General features: G+C 34.8%; 1 protein-coding gene across 1 annotated transcript in view; it reads left to right on the top strand.

Moving 5' to 3' along the window:
- EYS (eyes shut homolog) overlaps positions 1-23,286 on the top strand; it is a 1,054,063-nt gene that overhangs the window by 510,292 nt on the left and 520,485 nt on the right. The window contains exon 26 of the mRNA XM_074895818.1: positions 22,732-22,903. Within this exon, the coding sequence (XP_074751919.1) occupies positions 22,732-22,903 (172 nt within the window). The remainder of the gene's footprint in view (positions 1-22,731; positions 22,904-23,286) is intronic.

Here is a 23,286-nt window from a genome sequence, read left to right as displayed (position 1 = left end):
TAGGTTGCCTATCACTTAATTATAACCAGTGATTTTTCCCACCCCTTAAAGTGACCCTGGACATCCACTATTCAGTGTACCAGTTAGATTAAGTCTGAAGGAGTAATTAATCCATTACAAAGTGTTTGGTATAGCAGTTGGACTAAGGCTTTGAAAGCTGTGGTGTTAGCAGGCCCAGAAGTGAGTGGAAGTAATTTGATTTCAAAGTGAGGTCTTTTCAGAGCAAGATGTTGCTTTTCTGGATTATGAAGCAAAAAGACCATGTGTCAAGTGTATGTTCCCATGGCAAAAATACAGAATTGTAAATTAATTCTCTGATAGTTTGAGGTTTGGAAAACTTTTTATAAAAGTTACTATTCAAATAGCTAATAGCTTATTTTTCATATTTAATTTAACTTCTTAAAATTTTATTTTACGTTACCTAAACTACAAAAAATGTAATTATACTCTTTGAGGGTACCAAGCTTTGGAATTATAAATAGTGAAAGAAAATACTATAAAACATTAGTATTTAAGGTATTGCATTTATAACAATATGATAAAAGAAATTTATTTCACTCTTTGAAAGATAGTTGTATTTTCACTTTCATCTTAAGTAATTTTATAAATTTAGGAACAGCCTTTTTTGTCACAGACAAATCAAGTCACCTTTAAAGATATATAACAGAAAATATAGAATTATAAATTTGAATGGAAACTGGAAACAAATTACAATACATTCAATGGGTTGGGCCAAATTATTTTACTGTATTTCATTAATTTATAAAAAATTCTTTTAAAAGTGTTAACTTTCATCAGACATTTTGAATGTTTCTTCTGTTCATCATGTAATTCAATGTCTTAAAGAAGGCAGTCTTTAGACATTGACCTGTGTTCTGTAAACTCTAAAGTTTTGGCAGCTAAAGTATCTTTTAAAATTCTAAGTGTTCCATAAATTTGTCTTATTTTGGTTTAACATTGTTCATAATTTTATTTCATTTTAAATAGCTGTTCAACAAAAATTCATTAAAATAATTTATTAACTATTAAACTATAACTTTCTCAACACTGCTAAAATAAAAATCTACAGTTTTGCAGCTCAGGCAGATTCTTACAAAAAGTGATCACAGATGAAAAGTACATAGATGTATCTTCTCTGTCAGGATGCAATTGCCAGCAATGATGGTCTTCTTAAAACCTGGATATCACTAATAAACCCTGGCTAAAATCCTCACCCTAGATACTTCAGAAAATAAAACTAAGTGACGTGGGCATTCAAAAAACTGTGTTTTCCCTGGTCGAGAATGAGAAGTGATTTAATAGATCAGTGCTATATTAGAAAGAGGAGAAAACTAACAACAGGATAATACCAATCAACTAATCCTTTTCAAAAGTACATAGTTCCTTTCCTTTCCTCTTTTTTTTTTTTTTTTTTTTTCAAAATACCATCTACGAATGACTGCATCCCCTCTTCTGCAGTACTCTTCTGCATATGTTTAGTTGCCATCAATCAAACGGGCTAGCAAGGCCACATGAAAGGTTCAGATCACCCTGTGACATGAACTTTTAATCCCCAGTTTAGCCCCTCTTGGTTTTTTAGTTGCTTTTGCTAGCCAGTGTTTCTTCATGAAACAATACTGCTTGGTTCAACAAGGTACTCTTGATAACACAAGATCTAATTATTCCAGCTCTGTCAGCTGTTGCTGTTCTTTTACTTGTATTTGCTCTTTAGCAACTGTATATATATAGTATATATCATCCTTGTTGTCCACAAGGTTCCTTGTAAACAGACATATGTTGTTCCTCCAGATCTATGACCGGCATACTAAAGCTACAAACTGTCTCCTCCTATTAGTTTGACCACTCACTTCCAAGCACACAGAAACATCATTACTTTTTCCCATTGTTACACTCCACTAAAAAAAAAAAATAAATAAATAAATTAAAAAAAAAAAAATGAAATAACATTAAACTTGCATGTTGAAAGACGCAGGCTTGGAAAACTATTTTTGGTGTTTAATGTTTAGGTACCACAAAAAAACTTAACAGTAGCATAGCATAAAGTCTCTAGGTAACAAGTTAACTATAAAACTCTGTGTACTCTTTCATTCCCCAATCTGATCATTCTTATTCCATACCTCCCGTCTTTACATGAGAAAATTCTGGCCTGATTTGTAGAACTAACTGAAAAAATCAATCAGTGCCTGAAAGTCCTGAGTAGAATAGCTCTTTACTCACGATCACAACTATTACTGCTTATTTTTTGTATGTTGATAGTACCTGAGTGTTAGATATAATGACACAAAACTGAAAGATACCTTCAGAGTCACTGAATCTAAAACCTGTTTTGACTAAACAGTCAACCATTTGTTGACTGGAGTGATGTATGTTAATGGTTGATACATGAACAGTTGAATTTGTACTGCAAATGTTGTAAAGAAACAAGCAACTCTAAACATTATGCTTTACAATGTACCAAATATGAGATAATGTACACTGAGGTTAGATCTTTTGACTAAGAAAGCACCATGCTTACGTAGGTAACTTTTAGCACTAAGGTACCCTTTTAAATATGCCTTATTCAGAGGCTGGTTTTCTCTATATGATTCCAGAATCCTTTGATTTCATAAATGTTGCTATAAATATAGTAAATTTGATAATAATTAAGGATTTCAAAGAAGAATCGAAGTTTGTGTCAGATTTAGTTTTGGCTTGGTAAGTTACTAAACTTTTGTTAGAGAATCTAAAGATACAGTGCAAAAAAGTGAAACTCTTACAACTCTTTGTGGAATTATAAATTAAATGAAACATAATCAACACTTTAAAATTAAAAGCAAAATAAGGAAATAGAATTGAAGACGATAGTTATATCTTCATTATCACAAATCAATGTGGTGTTGCATTCTGAATGTGCACTGGTACACAGTTATGTAAAGAAAAAAATTAGAAAAATACATATGTGTATATTCCACTGAGTCTGATGTTAAAAACCTATTAATTAAAACACTAATATTACTTTCTCTTAAACTGATCAATCTAACTTCTCAAAAGAAATAAGTAATTAAACATAATATATTATGATCACTTATGCTGAAGGTCATTTTCATGATTGAGGTGTTAATCACTTCTTTATAAATCTTGCCATCTGAACAATCTTATGTCAAAGTATAATCCAGGTGATTCAGACATACCTCAAGTGAAATATTTTCCATGTTAATAAAAAAAATATTTTATGTTCAAGTATAAACCATAAGTATCTGAATCACCAAGTCTGCTGCAAAACAGGCTTAATAAAACCACTTTTTTTTTGACTGTAGAGTTTTGTTTGATAATTCCTAATTGCTTCATTTGAAATTATTCTAGGATTACCGAATCATTACTGCCTTCACTGAGAGACTTGGTAATTCTGAAATCTTTATTTTCTGATTTTCGTTGTTTGAGGTTAACTAAATAATTCTAAGATTTTCCTAAAATGTGTTGGGTTCACCTTGGCCAGCTGCCAGATGCTCACCCAGCCACTCTCAGTCCCCCTCACCAACGGGATAGGAAAAGAAAATAAAGATGAAAAAAATCAAGTTAAAGCGATCACTTACCAGTTATCACCATGTGCAAAACTCCACTGGAGGAAAATTAATATATTTTATTGCCAATTAAAATAGATTTTTAGATGGTAAAAAAGAAAGACAAAATAAAGCAACGCTTTTCCCCTTCCTTCCTGCCCCCTCCCCCACCTTCACTGGCTCAATTTCATTCTCAACTCCTCTACCTCCTCCTCGACAGGTGGCAACAGGGAGATGTGGAAAGGAAGGTTGTGGTCAATCCATAACAGCTCTTCTCTGCTGCTCCCTCCTCCTCAACACTTTTCCCCTGCTCCTGCATGGGTCCTCTCCCAGGGCTGTAGTCCTTTAAGACATACCTGCTGCAGCAAGGGCTCTCCATGGGCCACAGTTCATCATAGAATCATCACAGAATGGTTCCTTTAGGAAATAACAATCTGATCCAGCATGGGGTCCTCCATGGGCTGAACTGTGGGTATCTGCTTGTGTCAGGAGTGCTTTCCACAGGCTGCAGGGTAATAACTGCTCTGCTGTTGTCTCCTCCATGGGCTGCAGGGAAATCTCTGCTCCGGAGCCTGGAGCATCTCTTCTCCTTCTCTGACCCTGGTACTCACAGGATTGTTTCTCACTCCCCTCTCCTCACTTTGCCAGTAGAGTGTTTGCCCTTTCTTAAATATGTTTTTACAGATGCACCACCATCTTGGCTGTGTGTCACAGTGAGTCCTTTGGAGCCATCTGGAACTGTCTGTATCCAGCATGAGGCAGCTCCTGTTCTCACAGAAGCTGCCTTGCAGCTCCCCCTTCCTGGGCACTGCCAACACCTTGACACCTCCACCCAATACTCAAAATAAGATTTCAGTGCATATAATAGGATGTGTGTTAAATTGAGATATATAAATTCAAAATTCTGATTCAAACTGTCAATTATTGGACATGTGATCCAAAAGGTGCCTAAAAATGACATAGTACCATGAAATAATTTTATTCTGTGAAGGTTCAGTCATCATTTCTGCAGAGCAGTAATTATTCCTTAATTCTAAATACCTATTCTCATAATCTCAGGTCTACTTTTACAGTATTATCTTTTCTATGAGATCAGTGCAAACTGACCTTTGGAAGTGACTAAAGGGACACTTAAGTTGTATGTTTAACCACGTCAAAATCTTGGCTTAAATAACTCATCTTGTATTTTATCTTTAATGCCAGTTCTGAGCCCCAGCCTTCCTTGCCCAGGGCCTCAGAACCTGCTGTTCATCTTGTCTACGTGACAATGGAAACTCTGCTCTGCTTTTTATACAATGGGCTGACCTAACAAAAACATCCCATGAGATCTAATCAATGAAAAGGGAGAGAAGTTTTCTTTATCGTTTGACCTTCTCAGCTACTTCTACAGCTTTGTACTGCCAGCCAACTCTGGCAGTGATTGCATCTGCACTCCTTAAGCCTCTGTCTGTATTCCTTGCTAGTCATATCCAGAGGAATAAGAGCAACTACACTACTAACTGAAGTGACTATTTATTTAGAGTCAGAGCGGAGGAATCTCATGGTGTACTCCCTAAGATGTCAAAGAAGGGTGCAGCTAACATGTCAAGAGAGGCCAAAACTGATTTGCATGCCAAGAACAAATGTAACATATATACTGAGAGAACTGTATTTCTGTACTAAATGTGGAGGTAGTGGTGTCTGTCTTTTAATGATTAGAGCATTCACATAAGTTTGGGGAATTTTAGATTCAGTGAAAACACGATCATGAAGGGGCAAATTTACTTTACGCATTTTCCTGAGAAGTGCTACTATGTCCATGCTATAAGTTAGCCTGATTTGTAAGGAAAGGAGGGGGCACTTTTGCTGTACTTGTTGAACTTCAGCACTACTCAGCAAAGACTGCCTGGCCAGAAAGAACACGGAATAATAAGGCATAACATCCTTGAGTGTTTGTCTTGAAGTGCCAGGTCTAGACTGCTAGTTCCCTCTCCTGAAAGTGAAGGTCAGGACATAAACATTCTTTTTCCTCTCAAAGTGACTTATCCTCTACTAAATAGAGCCTTAAACCATACTTTAACCAATTAAATCTTAGTCTGGTGGCAGCTTTGTTCCAATTACTGCTCATCCTTTTTCAAGGAAGAGTGGTCAAGAAGGCATGGCAGACAGCCAGCAAGGATGAATAGGAAACACCTTATTGAGCTCAGATGCAGAAAAGCAGCATATATTTGGTGGAAGGAGAAGGGATGGACTACTTAGGAGGAACATGAAGCCATTGCCCAGGTGTACAGAGTTGAAATTATGAAAGGAAAAGCTCAGCTAGAACTAAGAATAGAGAAGGATATTCAAAGCCACAAGAATGCCTTCTATATGTACATTGGCAACAAAAAAGAAGGCAAATTAAAAAGTGGGTCTGATTCTCAGTGGAGAGGGGGACCTAGTGACAAAAGACATGGAAGACTCTGAGGTACTCAAAGTTATCTTTTTTTCAGGGTTTACTACTAAAGGCCAGTCTCAAGCCTCCCAGGTTTCTGAGCCTAGTGGCAGAGTTGTGGGTACTCAGCATTTAACAAGCCTCCTGGTAGAGTATGATCTGTTAACCACAACCCTCAGAGCCCAGCCAGCCAGCCAGCCAGTGGTTTAGCAATCCAGTTGTCTACTCTTCCAGATTCTAACATCCTAACTTGGGTAGAGGAATATTGTGGGATACAGTGTTAAAGCCATGCTAAAATCACAATAACTGATATCCACTGCTGTAATGTCTTTCACAAACCTAGTCATTTCATCATAAAAGACAATCAGATTGTTCGAGCATGATTTTTCCTTGATATACATATAGAATTATTGAATAGTTTAGGTTGGAAGAGACATTAAAGGTCATCTAGTCACACTCCTGAAACAAGCAGGGACACCTTCAACTAGATTGGGCTTCTCAGAGTCCCATCCAACTTGACCTTGAATGTTTCCAGGGAGTGGGCATCTATCATCTCTCTGGGCAACCTGTTCCAGTGTTTCACCACCCTCATTGTAAAAAATTTCTTCCTTATATGTAGTCTGAATCTGCTCTCTTTTAGTTTAAAAACATTACCCCTTGTCCTGTCACAACAGACCCTACTAAAAATTCTGTCCCCATCTTTCTTATAAGCCCCCTTTAAGTACTGAAAGGCCATAATAAGGTCTCTGTGAAGCCTTCTCTCCTCCAGGCTGAACAATGCCAACTCTCTCAGTCTTTCTTCACAGGATAGGCGTTTCATCCCTCTGATCATTTTTGTGGCCCTCCTCTGGACCCACTCCAACAGGTCTGTGTCTTTCCTGTGCTGAGGGCTCCAGGGCTGGATTCAGTACTCGGGGGGGGTCTCACCAGAGTGGAGTAGAGGGGAAGAATCACCTCCCTCAATCTGCTGGCTGCGGCGGGCGGAAGAAGCAAGCAGCCAATTCAATGTGAATGATAGAGCAAGCTTCAACTTTATTGAAAGAAATCACACCTTATATAAGCACTCTACAATAATCATGCATACTACTCACAAATCTATTGGATACATGTAACAGGCTACATTATAATATCCCAGCCCCTTGTGGCATTTCAGATATATCACAACATCTTCCCTCTTCTGAACCTGTTTTTTCTCCCAGGGCCGTTCCTTTATCATACACAAGGTCATAATGTACCTCAGTTTCTCTCTTTGTTAACATAACAGTCCTTTGTTAGCATAACTGTACCCTGGGTTTTTTCCTTTGTTTACCTCAGGTGGCTGTGACCAGCTCCTGCAGAGACCCGTGGCCTTGCTCTCTGCAAGCCGTTCTCCAACAGCTGGCCACACTTCTTTTGATGCAGCCAGAGTACAGTTGGCTTTCTGGGATGTGAACACACATTGTCAGCTCATGTCCAGCTTTTCAACCATGAGTATCCCAAGTCCTTCACAGGGCTGCTCTCAACCTATTATGGCTGTTCCCAGACAACACCTCCTCCTTCTATTGCCTAGAAATGGCTTCTAAAAGGATCCACTCCATTATCTTTCCAGAGACTGAAGTGAGTCTTACTGGGCTCTAGTTACCCAGATCATCCTTTTGTCTTTTTTCAGGAGATAAATGCCGTGTTTGCCTTTCCTAGTCACTGGTGACCTCCCCCAATTTCCATGGCCTTTCAGATGTGATAGAAAGCAGCCTTCCAAGGATGTAAAACATCTTTCTCAGCACCCTCAGATGCAGTACTGAATTACAGGAAATTAATACAAGAATTGAATACAAGAATTTATGTTTGGCCCAGTGTTTTGTATGGCACAACAGAAAACAAGTTATATTATTGTGTCTAACCTTTGTTACCCAAGTTCACTATTTGGATGTGACCTTTTGATAATTTTATTCCAAATCTTGTATTTACAGCTTCAGCAACTGGAGAAAATAGTCTAGTACATATTTTCTTTTTTGAGGAAACATTTATTTATTTTATGTGGTCTGTAAAGGTTAGTATACCATATAGCAGTGACCTCCAGCTAGAAAGCTAGAGAAATATATTTGTAGTTTCAAAGCAGTGAAGTTACTGAACAGCTAAGAATCCTGTTTGTAAGAAAGAAAGGTCTCTATAGTGCATGCAAAGTCTCTGGTCCTTAAGGAGACAAAGTCAATAACTACCTACTTTTTGTGCAGATTTTGCTCAAAAATGTGACGCTACAGTCCATTCTTAATGAGTGTTTGGCAACAGCAACTCTCACTGTGTATACAAATTAAATCTGGTGATTAAGAACTTGGATGACAGTGCACTCCCCTTGTTAAGTAAAATATAATTGTTTTGGGTTACAGATCTGTGTCTTTAGGGAGAAAAATCCTTGTCTTTTGGCAAAGAATACCTGAATGTGAAGTGTTTGTTCTTCATGGTCATTACTGTCTAATTTGAATGTATTTAGTATAGCAGTTCTAAGGTGATTTCACCAATGTGTTGTACAGTCAATTACTATTTATCTTCAAACAGAACCAACTTATTTTTCTGGATTCTTAGGTGTCAGTAATAGAGGAGTAGAACTGGCTCTGCTTCTTAATTTTTACTGCTGAAAAGAAACAGCATGTTATTTATGAATTGTGGTTCTTTATGAATAGCATCAGTGTAGAAGACACTGCTTTATAATGACAAAAAGGACACTGTTCATGCAGTCTTGTACATGTTAGGATTTACATCCATTTTCTATTGTACCCTTTGGCTAAAATGGTATAATGGATTGGGAGAAAATCCCAATTTGATTCTTACAGACTTTCCTCCAGGTTTCCTGCACCTTCATAGAGGTTACTAAATGCAACAAAACTAATAAAGAGTTTTGAATAACTTCTGCTTCTTTTTGCATACATCACTTCATATTGACTAGAACAAAGTCTTGAATCTGATTCTTGCACATAATGTAAGATTATGGTGATGCATCCTGTCTAATATTCTCTCTCTTTCTGAAACTGGTCTGTTCAATATTAATCACTTATACTAAATGGAAAAAAAAAACCAAACAAACAAAAAAACCCACAAAAAAAACCCAAAACCGAACCAAACCAAACACCAAACAACAACAAAAAAACCCCAGAAGAAGTATTTTCAATAAAAAATATTAAAATATCCAAAGAGCCATCCACGCATTCTGTCAGTTTCTGAAACATTCTTGCTCCATCTCAAGCAAATCTGGAAACATTTGAAAACAATTTTTTAATTCGTTAGTGAAAATGGAGGCAGCTGACAGCAGTAAGCATACATCACAGTTCGAAATTTGCAACCTATGTTGAATGGAAAAAAAAAAATTAACTCCCTCAGAATGTTGTCAGCCCTTGGCTAATTAGTTCCCCTTAGAGGCATGGGAGTAAAGCCATATACAATGCCATACTAACATGGCTAAAGTCCTTTAGACTGCCAGAGCTACTGCTTTGCACATCTTTCTTAGGGACTCACTCTACTGCATTATGCTACCTAGACATGTGCTGATAGCTCTTTCCTCAGTTTTCTAGTTCCTTAAGTTCTTTGGTACTCAACTACTTCCCTTACATGTAAAGGCTGGTTGCCACTCTCAAAGTAACAGATTTTGCTGGGGCCTTCAAGAATATTGGCACCATTCTTATTTCCATCTTGTTGACACAAATTCGCAATCAAAGTAATTGTATAATAATAATAATAATAATAATAATAATAATAATAATAATAATAATAATAATCCCTTTGTCTAGGAAACCATGCCTAAAAAGAATAGAATCACTGTTAAAAGTTTTATCCTAATTGTGGAAATGCTGCTGTGAAGTTCTGTAGTTTGTCATATGTTTTTCATCATGAGGCTATATATACGTGTATACATAAGTGCTAGGTATCTTTCTTAGGACACACACATTCTATTTGACAGAACAGGAACATTTAATAAAACTGAGATGATCCCCAACTAAACAAATAGTAACTGAAATTGATAGCATAAATATAATCTATATCAGATCAGTGTTTCAGGGTAAAGCAGATGTGGAATGCTTCCCTGAAGATTTTTTGAGCTCTTTGAAATGCAGAATTCAGGGGATAGGACTGTCCAGTGAGAACAGTTGAGAGTTTGTTGTCAAGTGATCATATCTAGATCTTATCTATTATAGTAAGCTATTAGGCATGAATTTAAATTATTTAAGGCTTCTAGAGCCGAAATCAGTGCTTCACATGATACCTACAACAAATTTGAGAAAGCCCTGATGCAAATTCAGGTACGCCACCATGCACGTTTTAAAGGAGTTTCTATTCTGTAAGAGTTACCAAGGCCCAGGGGATTGAAATCTCAATTTCCACACAAATTGCTCTGCTACAAATACTGTGACAAAGGAACTTTTAAGCAGCTTTAATGCAAGAACACCACAGAGGAACATTGTGCATCATAATGCTATTCTGTTCTTCTATGATTCTGTGATATTTCTTTGAGCTTTGTGTAAATGTACTTAATGTTTAAATCTTTTATATTAAATTACTGTAGTATTTCTAAAAAATAATGCTACAAATGAAAGAAGAATATTTTAATAGCTATTTCTGACGGCGTGGTTTTTTGCTGCGTACTCAAAAATTCATGGCTGGGAACGAGTTAGGTAAAAACATGAAATTAATAGTTTAAAAATCTGTGGATGTTTCAGTCAGTGACAACAGTAGATATCTAAAGCAATGACTGCTGAGTGATGGTTTCACTTTGCAGAATTCTACATGCTATATGTTAGAACAGTTACTATAAAGTTGTGCATCTTATTTCTGAAAAGCATGACCATCATGGATTTTTTTGATTCTCTGTTGCTACCTCTGCCAGCAATCTCTGTCTTTTACCCTCAACAGCATTCAGAGAAGTAGGTGACTTCATGAAGAGTATTTTGTTCATTAAAGTAGAACGGGTTGACCTTTCATTGTAAGAAGCTAGTAGTTTTTTTAGAAATTCTATTGGGGTTTTTTCCTAGTTTGTAGTAGAAAGATGTATGGAACAACTCTTTGGGTCTCACTGATTACATGACTTGAATCTCTCTTATTTCCCCACAGTCAGCCTAAAGTAATGTTTTATGTTGCCAACTTCTCATTTGAAACAAATAGTGAAGGTGTTGTGCTGTAGTAATTAAATGAACCAAACATTAGTGCCTAAATATACTACCCAAGGTGTACCTGTATTCTAAATAATACACTTTCTCATCGGTAATTAAGATTATTTCCAGTTAAAGATTATTGCCAAGTGTTTGTACTTCCTCATTGCATGCATAGAGTCTCAGTGTGTGATTATCATCAATCTAAATGGAAAAAAAAAAAAAAAAAAAAAAAAGCAGTCTAACTTTTTTTTTACATACTTTCTTTCTGGATATTTTTGGGGAGGCTGAATTTGACTGGAGTGTTATTAAATAGCATAAGAAGTTTGAAAATTCTTAGGTTATGATGAAATACATGCTATTCACAAGTTCATTTGCATATAACCATGATCAAATACTTGTTGCATTGTCATCTGCTTCTGTGCACCCTCTTCCGACTTTTGATCCCATGCATTTTGTCATTAACCAGGCTACTGGGTCAAGATATCCAGGGAAATTTCATTCTTCAATCAGAATAGTTCAGGTTGAAAGGAACCTTGTGAGCACTGTAATCCAACCTCCTGCTGAAGTCAGTGTTAACTATGGGGTCAGACCAGGCTGCTCAGGGCTTTGTCCGGCTGGGTCTGGAAGACCTCCAAGGACAGTATTGTTCTCATTTCTGATGGGACATTTAAACTCTAATGTCAATAATACATTACTTAATTAATAGTAAGTGTGATTCCTTATGTCCCAAGAAGAGAAAGACAAGTTGAGTTTTTAGCTGTACAGTAAACTTTGACTTTTATTATCATTTGACTGTAAAAATGCATAGTGCCTCAATTTTAAATAAGATTATTACAGACTACATAAAACATGCCTAATAGAGAAGAAAATCAAAAGCTATAATAATCATCATCATATTAGTATATTCTGGAGGCATTCAGGTTATAGAGTGATAAGGAAGTAAATGTGAATATCTTTTTTTTTTTACACAAAGTTATACTTACATTATTTTAGAATGATGCTAACACAGCTTTTTCTTGATGCCTTTACCACATAGGGCAGCTCTACAATTTTCCCTTATTTTAATTTTATTTTTACACTCAATTTTATATTATAATGTTAAAATTAAAATGGCTAATAAACAGCGACTATATTGAATAAAATATGAGTATTTCTCTGTAAGATTGTGTGTGTATATTTCTACTAATATATATATATATGCAATTTATGAAATACATTTCATACATACAATATAGCATACCAATACAGTCCTTTCCTCTATATGGAGCTGTATTAGTTCAAATGAGAGATACTTTGCTTCCTAGAAATTTGCCTTTCAGTTACAAGTTTTCAGTTATCTTTTAGTTTTAAAAAGTTTTTCTCAACTTTTATAAAGAAATTGCTTACACTAAAACCTATGTTCTTAAAATCAAAGTTAAAATGTCATAAATATTGAATTGATATTTGCAGCTTGCCCAGCTACAATGTGACCTCCTCTGGCAATGTTGACAACTATGACATTTTTATCATGAATTTTCCAATATCCAGACATGAATGAATAGATTTTACTTGCACTGTCTTCAGATTTGTCTTGTCTCCATCCTTTTATGTAAATTTATTCATCTGTGAACTGAATCATAACTCTAAACTGTGATACCTTTAGGTATAGCTTGATTTTATCATTTTGTAATCCAATAAATATCATTTCTGTCCTTAGCAGAAGGAGGCTCAGTTGTGCACTGGCCCATCAGTGCAGGGGCTCAGGATTGTCATGATCGAAGATGGGAGGCACTCGTTTAACACCTGTGCTGGGGCCAGTGAGTGCTGCCTCCCCTGCTCCAGCTTCAGCTCTGGGGGTGGCCCCTCTGGGGAGGGGGTGACACCCTGGCCTCAGTCACTGCCTGGCAAACCATAGCCCTTTGTGTGCCTGGGGCTGGGAGGACTGGGGGCCACTGCCAGGCTGTAGTTCTTGCATTCACTTTTAAATTAAACAGGCAGTTACGGTTTTTAGTAGCCTTGCAGGCATATCTAAGATCCCAAATTGATATTTAATGAAAACAAATATCTTCAAAGTTTTACAGCAAGAAAATTAATCTGTATTTGTCTTAATTACTTTGTTTACTATGGTCTAATCTTATCTTGTAAACTTCTCTTTGCTTTCCCATCCAGACTGGAAATCAAACCTTGTCTAAACAAAGAAAAAAAAAATTACTTCAAAATAGTTTTCAGCCACTCAAATTTTCTGCACTCTGATCAGCACCGATTTAACTTGACTTAATATAAGAAAAGTGAAATAGCTGCCTGACATAAATCTATTACTGACACAAAATACAATAGAAATAGAAAATCTAAATCTCTTGTATTAGTCACTATGCTATAATAAATCTTTCTTAAGATGAAATCAACAAAAACAAGCTCAGCAGCCTCATCAGTCCTGCAGCATACTTAGGAAACTTTTGTTACAGCTTACTTACTCATAACAGACTGAAAGGCAATACTAAAATGATGTTAAAAGGACCTTATGCTGTTCACAAGATTAATGTCACTGTGGCAAAATGAGTACTAGTTCTTTGCAGACAGTTACTCATTTTAAGAGGCAACATATTTCTAGATTTGTAGGAGAGTTGTTTTAGAATATGGCGATTGGGGCATATTGTATCAAAGTTAATTTATCAGATTTGAAAGACAAATTCTGCTGAAAAATGTCCTTTAAGGAGACTGAAGCATTTATTTACAATGTGATTTTGTATATATGTGTATTCAGAAAAAGTCTTTATTATAGGAGATATTTCAAAAGCCATAGAAATAAATTTATGGATGGTAGAAATTACTACATACAGTATTTTTTCAAGATGTATCTTCCACATCTTCCTGTAATAGGTAAAATACCTGAATTTTTAACCTAGTACTCATCTCAGCTTGTTTTTGCTTTTATTATAAGATGCTATTGCATTACTTTTCCATACAACAGTTTATTTTTACATTTCTTTTGATCCCGGATAGCTCAGCTGATATATTTTTTGCTCTGTATTATCTTCTTGTTTCTTTCTCTCGTGCAAATAGTCAGCTGAGATGATCAGTTACCATTTTTGATCCTGGTGAAGATGGACCATGTTTGAATACATATTTTCTATCTGTTTTAAGATTTTTAAGCTGTAAATAACTACCAGTGTTAAGTATCATATTCTAGTGTTTTTCCACAACTTCTTTCATAATGTATACGTGTTTACAGTTATATATTTCTTGGAGTTGTATCATTAATGATGAATGGTGATTTTTTTTAAAAAAATCTGAGTTAAAAAGAGCCACTAAGCTCATATAAGCTCATATAAGTATGGTACTAGGACCTTAAATTCATCTGCAAATGTAGAGATTTTTCACAAGCGTTACCATTATTGTTCACAATTTTTGTGATACACAGGCATGTTAGAAAATGTTGTTGTATCTTATTGTCTACTTCTTTTGGGATTTAACACTCTCGTGCTGAAATTATTTAAGAAATGGGTTATTTTTTTTCTGTAACTCAAATATGATCTGCAATATGATTTGTAGTATTTTCACTCATGTTTAAGTTGAGCAATATTTTTATTCCTTAGACATGCTATACAATATATTTTCATCTATATAATTGGCCTCATTATTGGTTATACATTCGTGTCCATCTGATACATCCATATGATAAATATATTAACTGATCTTCTGATTAACATCTATCTATAATGACATCTCATGGAATGGCCACAAGTAGTTGTCAGTCATCTTATCATAATAGTTGATACTAAAATTGACTTCAACAAGAGAAGAACTAGGTGTTGCTGAGCAATTCTGAAAGGATATCTTTCCTTTTCTCTCAGTTGTGGCTCTTTTCAGCTGGATATAAAATTTCCAGTTACCAGCACCTACTTTTTTTTTTTTTTTTTTTCTATCATGTATAAATTAGTATATCATTCTAATTTGCTGTTCTTTTCCATTTTTAGGTACACCCTCAACAACCTATATATTTTTACCATGCAATAGTTTTCCTTTTCTGGGTAGTGTCTTTGACTTCATTCTTACAGAAAATTCTGTGCTTCTTCCTTTTCTTCTCTTTTCATACTAGCCACATCACAAATTAATATCCCCAATTTTTAATCTCCTGAAAGAGAACTCAAATCTCTTTATCCATCTCCTAGAAAAAAAAGAACCAAAGAGGTCTATAAATTACTATCTTCCTTTAACCCTAACAATCAAATAATTTTATATTTAGTATATAAAGGTTTTATATATTTTTAAAATATATACGTATCAGTTCTAATATATGTTCTTGCAAGTGTAATAAGAAGTAAAAAAACCCCAAACAAACAGAACATATACTGTCTTTTCAAAAATCATAATAGTTTTACTTTCAAAAATGTAACACATAATCACAAAAACATCCGAATACAAAATGTCATTAAAGTATTTATCCAAAAAGGAGGATCTAGAGATTATCACAGAATTCTTTTTTTTTTAAATAGTTATTTACTGTCTAAAAAATTAAAAACTTACTAATTTATATGCAGACAGTATAAAAAATATACAAAAATTGTCTTAAAGTAATGAAGCTGAATAGCCGAATTATTTTAAGGTAAATAAATCATTATGTACATTGCATAGACTACAGAACTTGTCATGAGATCATCAGTCATCGCTAAAATGCAAAAATATGTGGAAAAACTTCAGAGCTGTTAGTAGTGAAATGAAAGCTTGAAGAGAGAGCATAACTAAGAACGCTTATGCATCTCAGAGATCACACATAAGTCAGAGGGTTTTGTTGTATGACTGTTCTTATGTTCCCAGTGTCTGCTTTCAGCCCTATTCTGTTGAAAAGAAAGAGCTCCTGAGGAGCTCGAGTTTCGCTACTAGGGGAGTCTGAAAAAAAAAAAAAAAAATTAGGACCCACTGCCATTTCAAGCTTCCTCCTTTCCTGTGCCAAAATACTTACAGGATCAGGTCTGTCTGATTTTTCAGCCTGTTAGGTACATTACAGCTTGCAAAAACTCGGTTGGATGTTGGGAGATGTGTTTTTGAGGGAAGAAGTGCAAAAAAATAATCTTTTTTTTTAACGGAAGAGTGAGAACAAATGCCCGGTGATCAGAAGAGGGAGAGATTCTAGGTTGGATCTGGAATTGGTAAGAAAAATCCTTGAAGGCAGAGAAGTGTAATTTCTTATTTAGGTTTACAGTTGAAAAGATGTAAGTCGTGATGGAAGATGTGACAATCTCTAGATTAGGATGTAGATGCAGAATCATGCAAATTAACTAGTTCCAAGAAAGTCTGAGGCATCCCCTATTCATTAAAGAAGTTGAAAATAAAAAGGACATTGGAAAAGGCTGCTGAGTTTTCTTTACTAAGGGATGAGACAGACTGATTCTGCCCATGAATGAGTGATTTGAAGGAGTAGGAGAAAAGCTGTCTCCTTTACATCTTAGTGTCATTATAATTATTCCATACTTGTCTTCTCACACCGATGGGCTTCTTTCACCTTCTGCATCACACTGACATGCAGTAGAGCCCCCAGCTTGCCATCAATATCAATAATCCCCCAAACATGGTATGTGTGAGGTACTTTTCCCTTTCCTTGGTGCATGGAGGCATTATTCCTAGCATGGTAAGTACAACCTGTAAAGCAGAGCTCCAAGAGGTGTCTTCAGCTCAGTAATATATCTGACACAGTCAGAGCTGTAAAACAATTTACAGACAATGTTTTAAGTAAAGTGCTCATTCTGTGGTAATATAGACTGTCTCTCACACTAACTTCGCAGAATGTTTGGTTGTATTACAATGATTATAATATAGCAAGACTATTTTTATTAAAAGTTTTCATACTTTGAACAAGGATTGAAAAAGAAGTCAGATTTCAAATTAATGACAGTCACATTGAAAGAGAATGAGACTGTCTAGGTTACCATCATGAACGATTGCCAGCCTTTTTGTGTCTACGATATGACAAATTAAAAATTTAGTACAATTTGCTCTTGGAAATAATTTAAATGAAATTGTTTAATCATATCAAAAGGATTAATCCACTGATGCTAAGGAATTAATGCCAGGCATGATTTGTTCTGATTTGTTCAGATGGTATTAGAATATAGGTCTTGAATTTAAAGAAGACATTTTAGCATCTGAATGTAAATTATTTTTTATAAACCCAACCAAAAATATTTTGAGTTAGTGCATTTTCGCAAGAACATTTGAACTAGCTTCTATTATTATTTTATTTGTTAGAAAATACTTCAAAAATACATTATGTCTATTTAGTTCATTTTTATTTAGTTGTTTTCCTAGTGTTTCATGTATTTGTTTTCATCTTTAAGCCTATTATATCAATAATTATGGTAATGATTATAGTCTGTATTCACAGCAAATCTTACAAATTCATTTTAGGGAGGAAATGACAAAATGGACTTTTACTCTTTACATATGTCTGAAATTTTTAACACTGGCAGGACTAAAAGTCTGGTTTGCCTATTAATATTGCTAAAGTTTTGCTAGTAAGGACAGAATAGAAGATACCACTACAAGGCATTTATGTTCTTTTCATCAGATTCAGTCTTTCTTGGCAGAATCTAATCTTAATTGTATTTCATGATACCTGTTTTTTTTAAATAAACTAATCAGAAAGTTGTATTTTTCTAGCTTCCAATGTTAATCCCTGCCTGAACATTACTTCATGAATTTTGATTTCTGTAATTCAGATAGACCTGGAGGTTAAAGGCCCTTTGTGATATTAAGTATTCTCTTAAGTAAAGATTGCCTTCAAGGATGATAGACAGGATTTCACAGTATTTGGACAAAAATAAAGGAAGACTACTGTCATATGTTCTCACTGAACTTTAAGGAGTGGGAGAACTGGGGCTGAGAACAAAAAGGTAACATCATTTCAGGAAACATGCTGGTATTCCAAAAACTCCTATATACAACATACACACACACAAATGTAGATTTAGAAAATGTGGAGCAAGCTGCATTACATGTATGATGATCTTTACAGTTGATACAAGGAATAGGCTGAATTTCCCCTAATTTTAGTCCTCTAAAAAACTAGGCAGCTAGTCCAAATTATTCTTTTAATTTCATTCTGCAGTCCCTGCCACTGCTAGGACATTCAAAATAAGCAGTTTCCAAGACATGATACAGGTCACTCTTTGAAGTTTCTTCTCTCTATCCATTGTCAAGCGAGTTTAGACACATATCTTAAAGCAGCTTCTTAATTTTAAAATATTAAAACTAGGTGGAATATATTACACTCCTTCTAAACACAATAGTATCTGAATTCTGCTCTCTTCACTGCCACACAGAGGCTGAGGAATGGGCAGAGATATTCTGCCCACTGTCATTTCCACAAAATTGCATATTTGTAGAAAAATAATTTTACAAGTTTTTAATTTTCATTAAGAATAACCTGTTTAGAATACTAAAAATAGTATTTTATCAATATTTATATATCAGTATAACAATATTTTTATCAATTTATTATCAATATGTATGACTAGTTCTAATTTGGCACTTTGATCAGAATTTTACTAAATTCATTACTCATTTTTCCAAATCAACCAAGCAAGTGTTTGGGCACTTCAATGGAAGTAGCCTATTAATTTTGTTTTCTTTTAAAAGCTGTTTCCAATTTTATTGCAATTCTATGGCATTTTACTGACAGGTTCTCTTTTATTGTGACCATTAAATATATTGTCATATCTAGTTTAAGTCTTTATGTCACAGAAGAGGAAAATTTCTTTATATATGGTAAATTTTGAATATTTCTCCACCACTTGGTAATTCTGAGTGTGTAATTCTAAATACTTCTTTTTTTTTTTAAAAAAAAAAAAAAAAGGAAGACTGCAGTAACCCCTGTTTTTAAAACTATCCAAGGTTATAATTGATAGTGTTTTTCTAGGAGTGAAAGTAAGATATGAAATATGTTTTTCCAATATGTCTAGTCTTATGAAATGTAATTTTTGCAATCATTTATTGACATATTAAATTTATGCAGTGAGTCTTCCTTCCAACAATCGAGTAATGGATTTTCAGTGCATTGCCATTGCATTCACTGAGCTGTTCAGGCAAAAATTTATTCAATGGTGTTGAGGCAGTAGATCAATGTAGCATAAAAAAGAGTAGGTCAAAAATGTAAAACAGAATCTATTTAATTACAAGATGTTAATCATCTAAAGGAACTATTATTTTTCCTTTCTCAATAGATAACGTAGTAATAAAAGCACATGTGAATATGGAATAATTATCAATGATTACGTTAACCCTTAATCTGTCTTTCAGAATCAATATATCAATATGTGTCAACCTCTTCAAATGAAAGGCTGCAGCCACTGAGGTTTCTCAGCCAAGCTTCTAATATGTTGATTATATTCAAATCATATTTCATTAGATGATTTTGGAATATGCTACCGGTGTACTGCTGAACTAATATTTAAATATCTTACTAGAAATATACTAATTTTTTTTTTAATAAAATGAAATTTGATTTCAGGTTTATTTCCTTTAGTGGATGTATTACACCTATGCAGAGGATAGAAAACAGCAGCAGTGAAAGGTAGCAGTAGGAATGAATAGCAATGGTTTATTTATGAAGCAAACTATTTTAAATAATAAAAAACTTAACAGAGCTATTCTAGGGTTTGCTTCCTTCAAGATCAGAAATACCTGACTTATAAATTAATAAAACACTAAAACTATTTTAAAATTATTATTAGTCTCACATATATCTCATTATCAAAATCAAATTATAAAATTTGAACTGAGAACCTTTAACTCTTAAAATACAGATTTACACCTTCTAAGTAACATGTGTGATTTGCTAGTAAAGTGAGATTTTAAAAGTAAGACTTTATTTTATAAGAGTACATAGTACAAAATTAACAGCAGACTGTGTACATTAATGCTACCCATTTAATTTATATGTCCTCCCACTAATTCGGTAAGTTTAAGTTAGTAACACTTCTTAGGAGAACAGATCTTTTTGTTTGCATGGGAAGCTAATACCATTTCTAGTCAGCAGCATTGGAAAGATAGGAGTGAAGGCATAGCTGAGTCAAAATACAGCTGGTTACAAGAGCAAAGATTGGAATTACTCATTTACCAAAAAAAAAAAACAAAACAAAAACAACTATGGGACCATCACATTTTAAAACTCACAGTCTTTGCTAAATGGACCAGGAAAATCAAAAGATATACAATCATGAAATCATCTTGTTTTTTATAATGGTGTAGAAAAGAAATATAATGTTAGAGAGATGGCCTCAACATTCAGATACAAGAAAAATATTTACTTTTAGAGTTGCAAGTAAAGTCAAGGTATATTATTGTGTAGTACTGTCATCCTGCCAATGCTTTTGAAGCATTCCTTGATAAGAGCAGGTTAAAAATGTTCTTTCCTAATGCTGACTTACAAGGAAAATTGCCTCTTTGATGGGTATATCTTCTGTAACAGAACAGATGAACTTCGATTCTCTGCTCCTGAATTTAAGTTTTGGCAATATATTCACAAGCTATTTCTGAAAGTTTTAATTTCTTACATGTAGTAATATCAAATAAGACACCAGTGATCCAGAGAGCGTGACACTAAATTGCTGAGCGTGTCCAAGGAGCACGAACAATCAGAGCTGTTTGCTAAATGCATGCATGGGATGGAGGTTAAACAGGTTTCAGAATTGTCTTCTAATTTGTACCAATATATAGCTTAGCACTGTGCCAGGATCTGGTCAAATACAGAATTGTACAGCAGTCTCTCTCAGCTCATTTTCCTGGGGGTACCTGCCAAGTCCAATCTCCTGTCATGCATTTTTTGCTAGAGCATGACACCGGTGCTTTAGGGCTGCTGGGGCTGAGGCCACAGGCCTCAAAACAGAATCTGGAATGTTGTTTTATTCTCTTTGACTCAATTAGGAGACTGAGAATATATTGGGAAAAAAAGCAGTTTCCTCAAGTGCATATAATATTTTTACATACCTAACATTCGTATGAATGTGAATATTACACTATTGATCTTCACTAGGTAAAAACATTTCCCATAATCTTAAAGTAACTCTATATTTAGCATGTTAATAGATATATTGCAAATGCCCGATTTTGATCTTTAGCTGTATATTCACACATGGACTAGACAAACATTAGGGTGTGTTTGTGCTTCTTTGCTATGAATTCCTTCCTGTAAAAAGCTGACAGTAGTTGGGTTCATAGCAATGATAAAAGGTTATAGGAACTTTTCATTTACTCTTCACATCTGTGTATAAAATAGATGGTTTGGGGTTGAGACTGTGATACTTAAGGAAATACCTCATTACAGAAAGGCAGGAAATTACTTTCACTTTTGCTGTGAAATGCAGAGCCAGAAGAACTGGTGTAACTTGTAGCTTCTGAACACTTTCTCTGCTCCAGAGGAGGACATTTTGCCTTAAGCATTATTTTTTCTCCCTCACACCTCCCCTGGCCCACACACCTGAAAAATCAGGAAAATGTTCTTGCATTATCTCTAGTGTACTGATTTTGGCTGGAATAGAGCTAAATTTCTTCATACTATTTTGTAGGGGGCTATGTTTTGGATTTGTGCCGAAAACAGTGTTGATAATACAGAGATGTTTTCATGATGGCTGAGCAGTGCTTACACAGAGTCAAGGCCTTTTCTGCTTCTCACACCACCCCACCAGTGAGTGGGCTGGGGGTGCACAAGAAGCTAGGAGAGGACACAGCTGGGACAGCTGACCCCAACTGACCAAAGGGATATTCCATACGAGGTGGCATCATGCTCAGCATATATAACTGGGGAAGAAGAAGGAAAAGAGGATGCTCGGAGTTATGGCATTTGTCTTCTCAATTAACCATTATGCTTGATGTAGCCCCACTGTCCTGGAGACAGCTGAACACCTGCCTGCTGATGGGAAGGGATGAATGAATTCCTTGTTTTGCTTTGCTTGCATGTGCAGCTTTTACTTTACTTATTAAACTGTCTTTGTCTCAACCCATGAGTTTTCTCATTTTCACCCTTTTGTTTCTCCCCCCAATCCAGTGGCTGTGTGGAACTTAGCTGCCTACAAGAGACCTACGTATATGTTGGTTGTCAATTAGTATTTCGTAAAGTATTTTGAGACGTTTAGATAGAAGATGTGTGGCACTAATTTGCAGGAAAATTACAAAAAGTGGACCACCATATCGCATAATAAATGTCTTCAAAAAGTTTTCAAGGAATTTTACATCTTGCATCATTTATTGTAAGCCCCTGCATTTCAATTTCATTTTGAGAAAATAAATATTAGTTAGATCATCAACAAGACATATAATTTTATTTCTGTATTCCTCTTATAGGAAACCTGTGCTATTAATCTTTCTAATAACTGCTTAAAAAAGTTTCTCTTGATATTTCAGTTTCTCCATTTAACCATTTTGCTTGCAGATTGACCCTCAAAGTCTTCTTGCCTTGCCACAATTACAGATGTCATCATTATAATACATTGCATTATAATACATTGCAATATAAATCATTTTTGGCATTTACTGATAAATTTATTATTTATAAATATAATGAACTATATAAATAATGTATGTAAATAAAAACAGGTTTCGTGAAATTATTAATATTAATAAATAACTGTTAGTTGGTTTGAGTTTAGAATTTAAAGATTAATCATATCTTCTGTTTTTTACACAGGTGATAGATGTGAAATAAATATAGATGAATGTATGTCTACTCCTTGCCTCAATAATGGAAGCTGCATTGATGACATCAGTTCCTATAAGTGTCACTGTAGGAGAGGCTTTATTGGAACAAACTGCGAGATAAATGTTAATGAGTGCTTGCCAGATCCTTGTCTTCATGGAAGGTAGCTATTTTTATTTAACTATTATTATCTCCAAGATAATGTACCTAACTAGCAATATTTAAGATTTAATGATAGGAGAAGGTTGATAAATATACTTTTAATTATGTTCTTCCATAAAGTAAGAGTACAAGCACACTTACAGATGACAGATGTTGCCCGCTTAAGCTAATGCAATATACTGTTACATTATCTGAGTTTCTCTTTCATTTTTGTTCATTAGCACAAAACAGTTTTCAGTACATGTGGATTAACTGCAGATTAATATACTTAAAAGTGAATCTTTAGTTGTTACATGCCAACAGGTTGAAATAGGAAGACATCTTTTAATATGACTTTCAGTATCCTTACAAAACCCCTCAGCACCCATAATATACACATATGAA

Source organism: Athene noctua, chromosome 1 (assembly GCF_965140245.1).
Source record: "Athene noctua chromosome 1, bAthNoc1.hap1.1, whole genome shotgun sequence".
NCBI lineage: Eukaryota > Metazoa > Chordata > Aves > Strigiformes > Strigidae > Athene > Athene noctua.
This window is presented reverse-complemented; position numbering and strand designations above follow the sequence as displayed.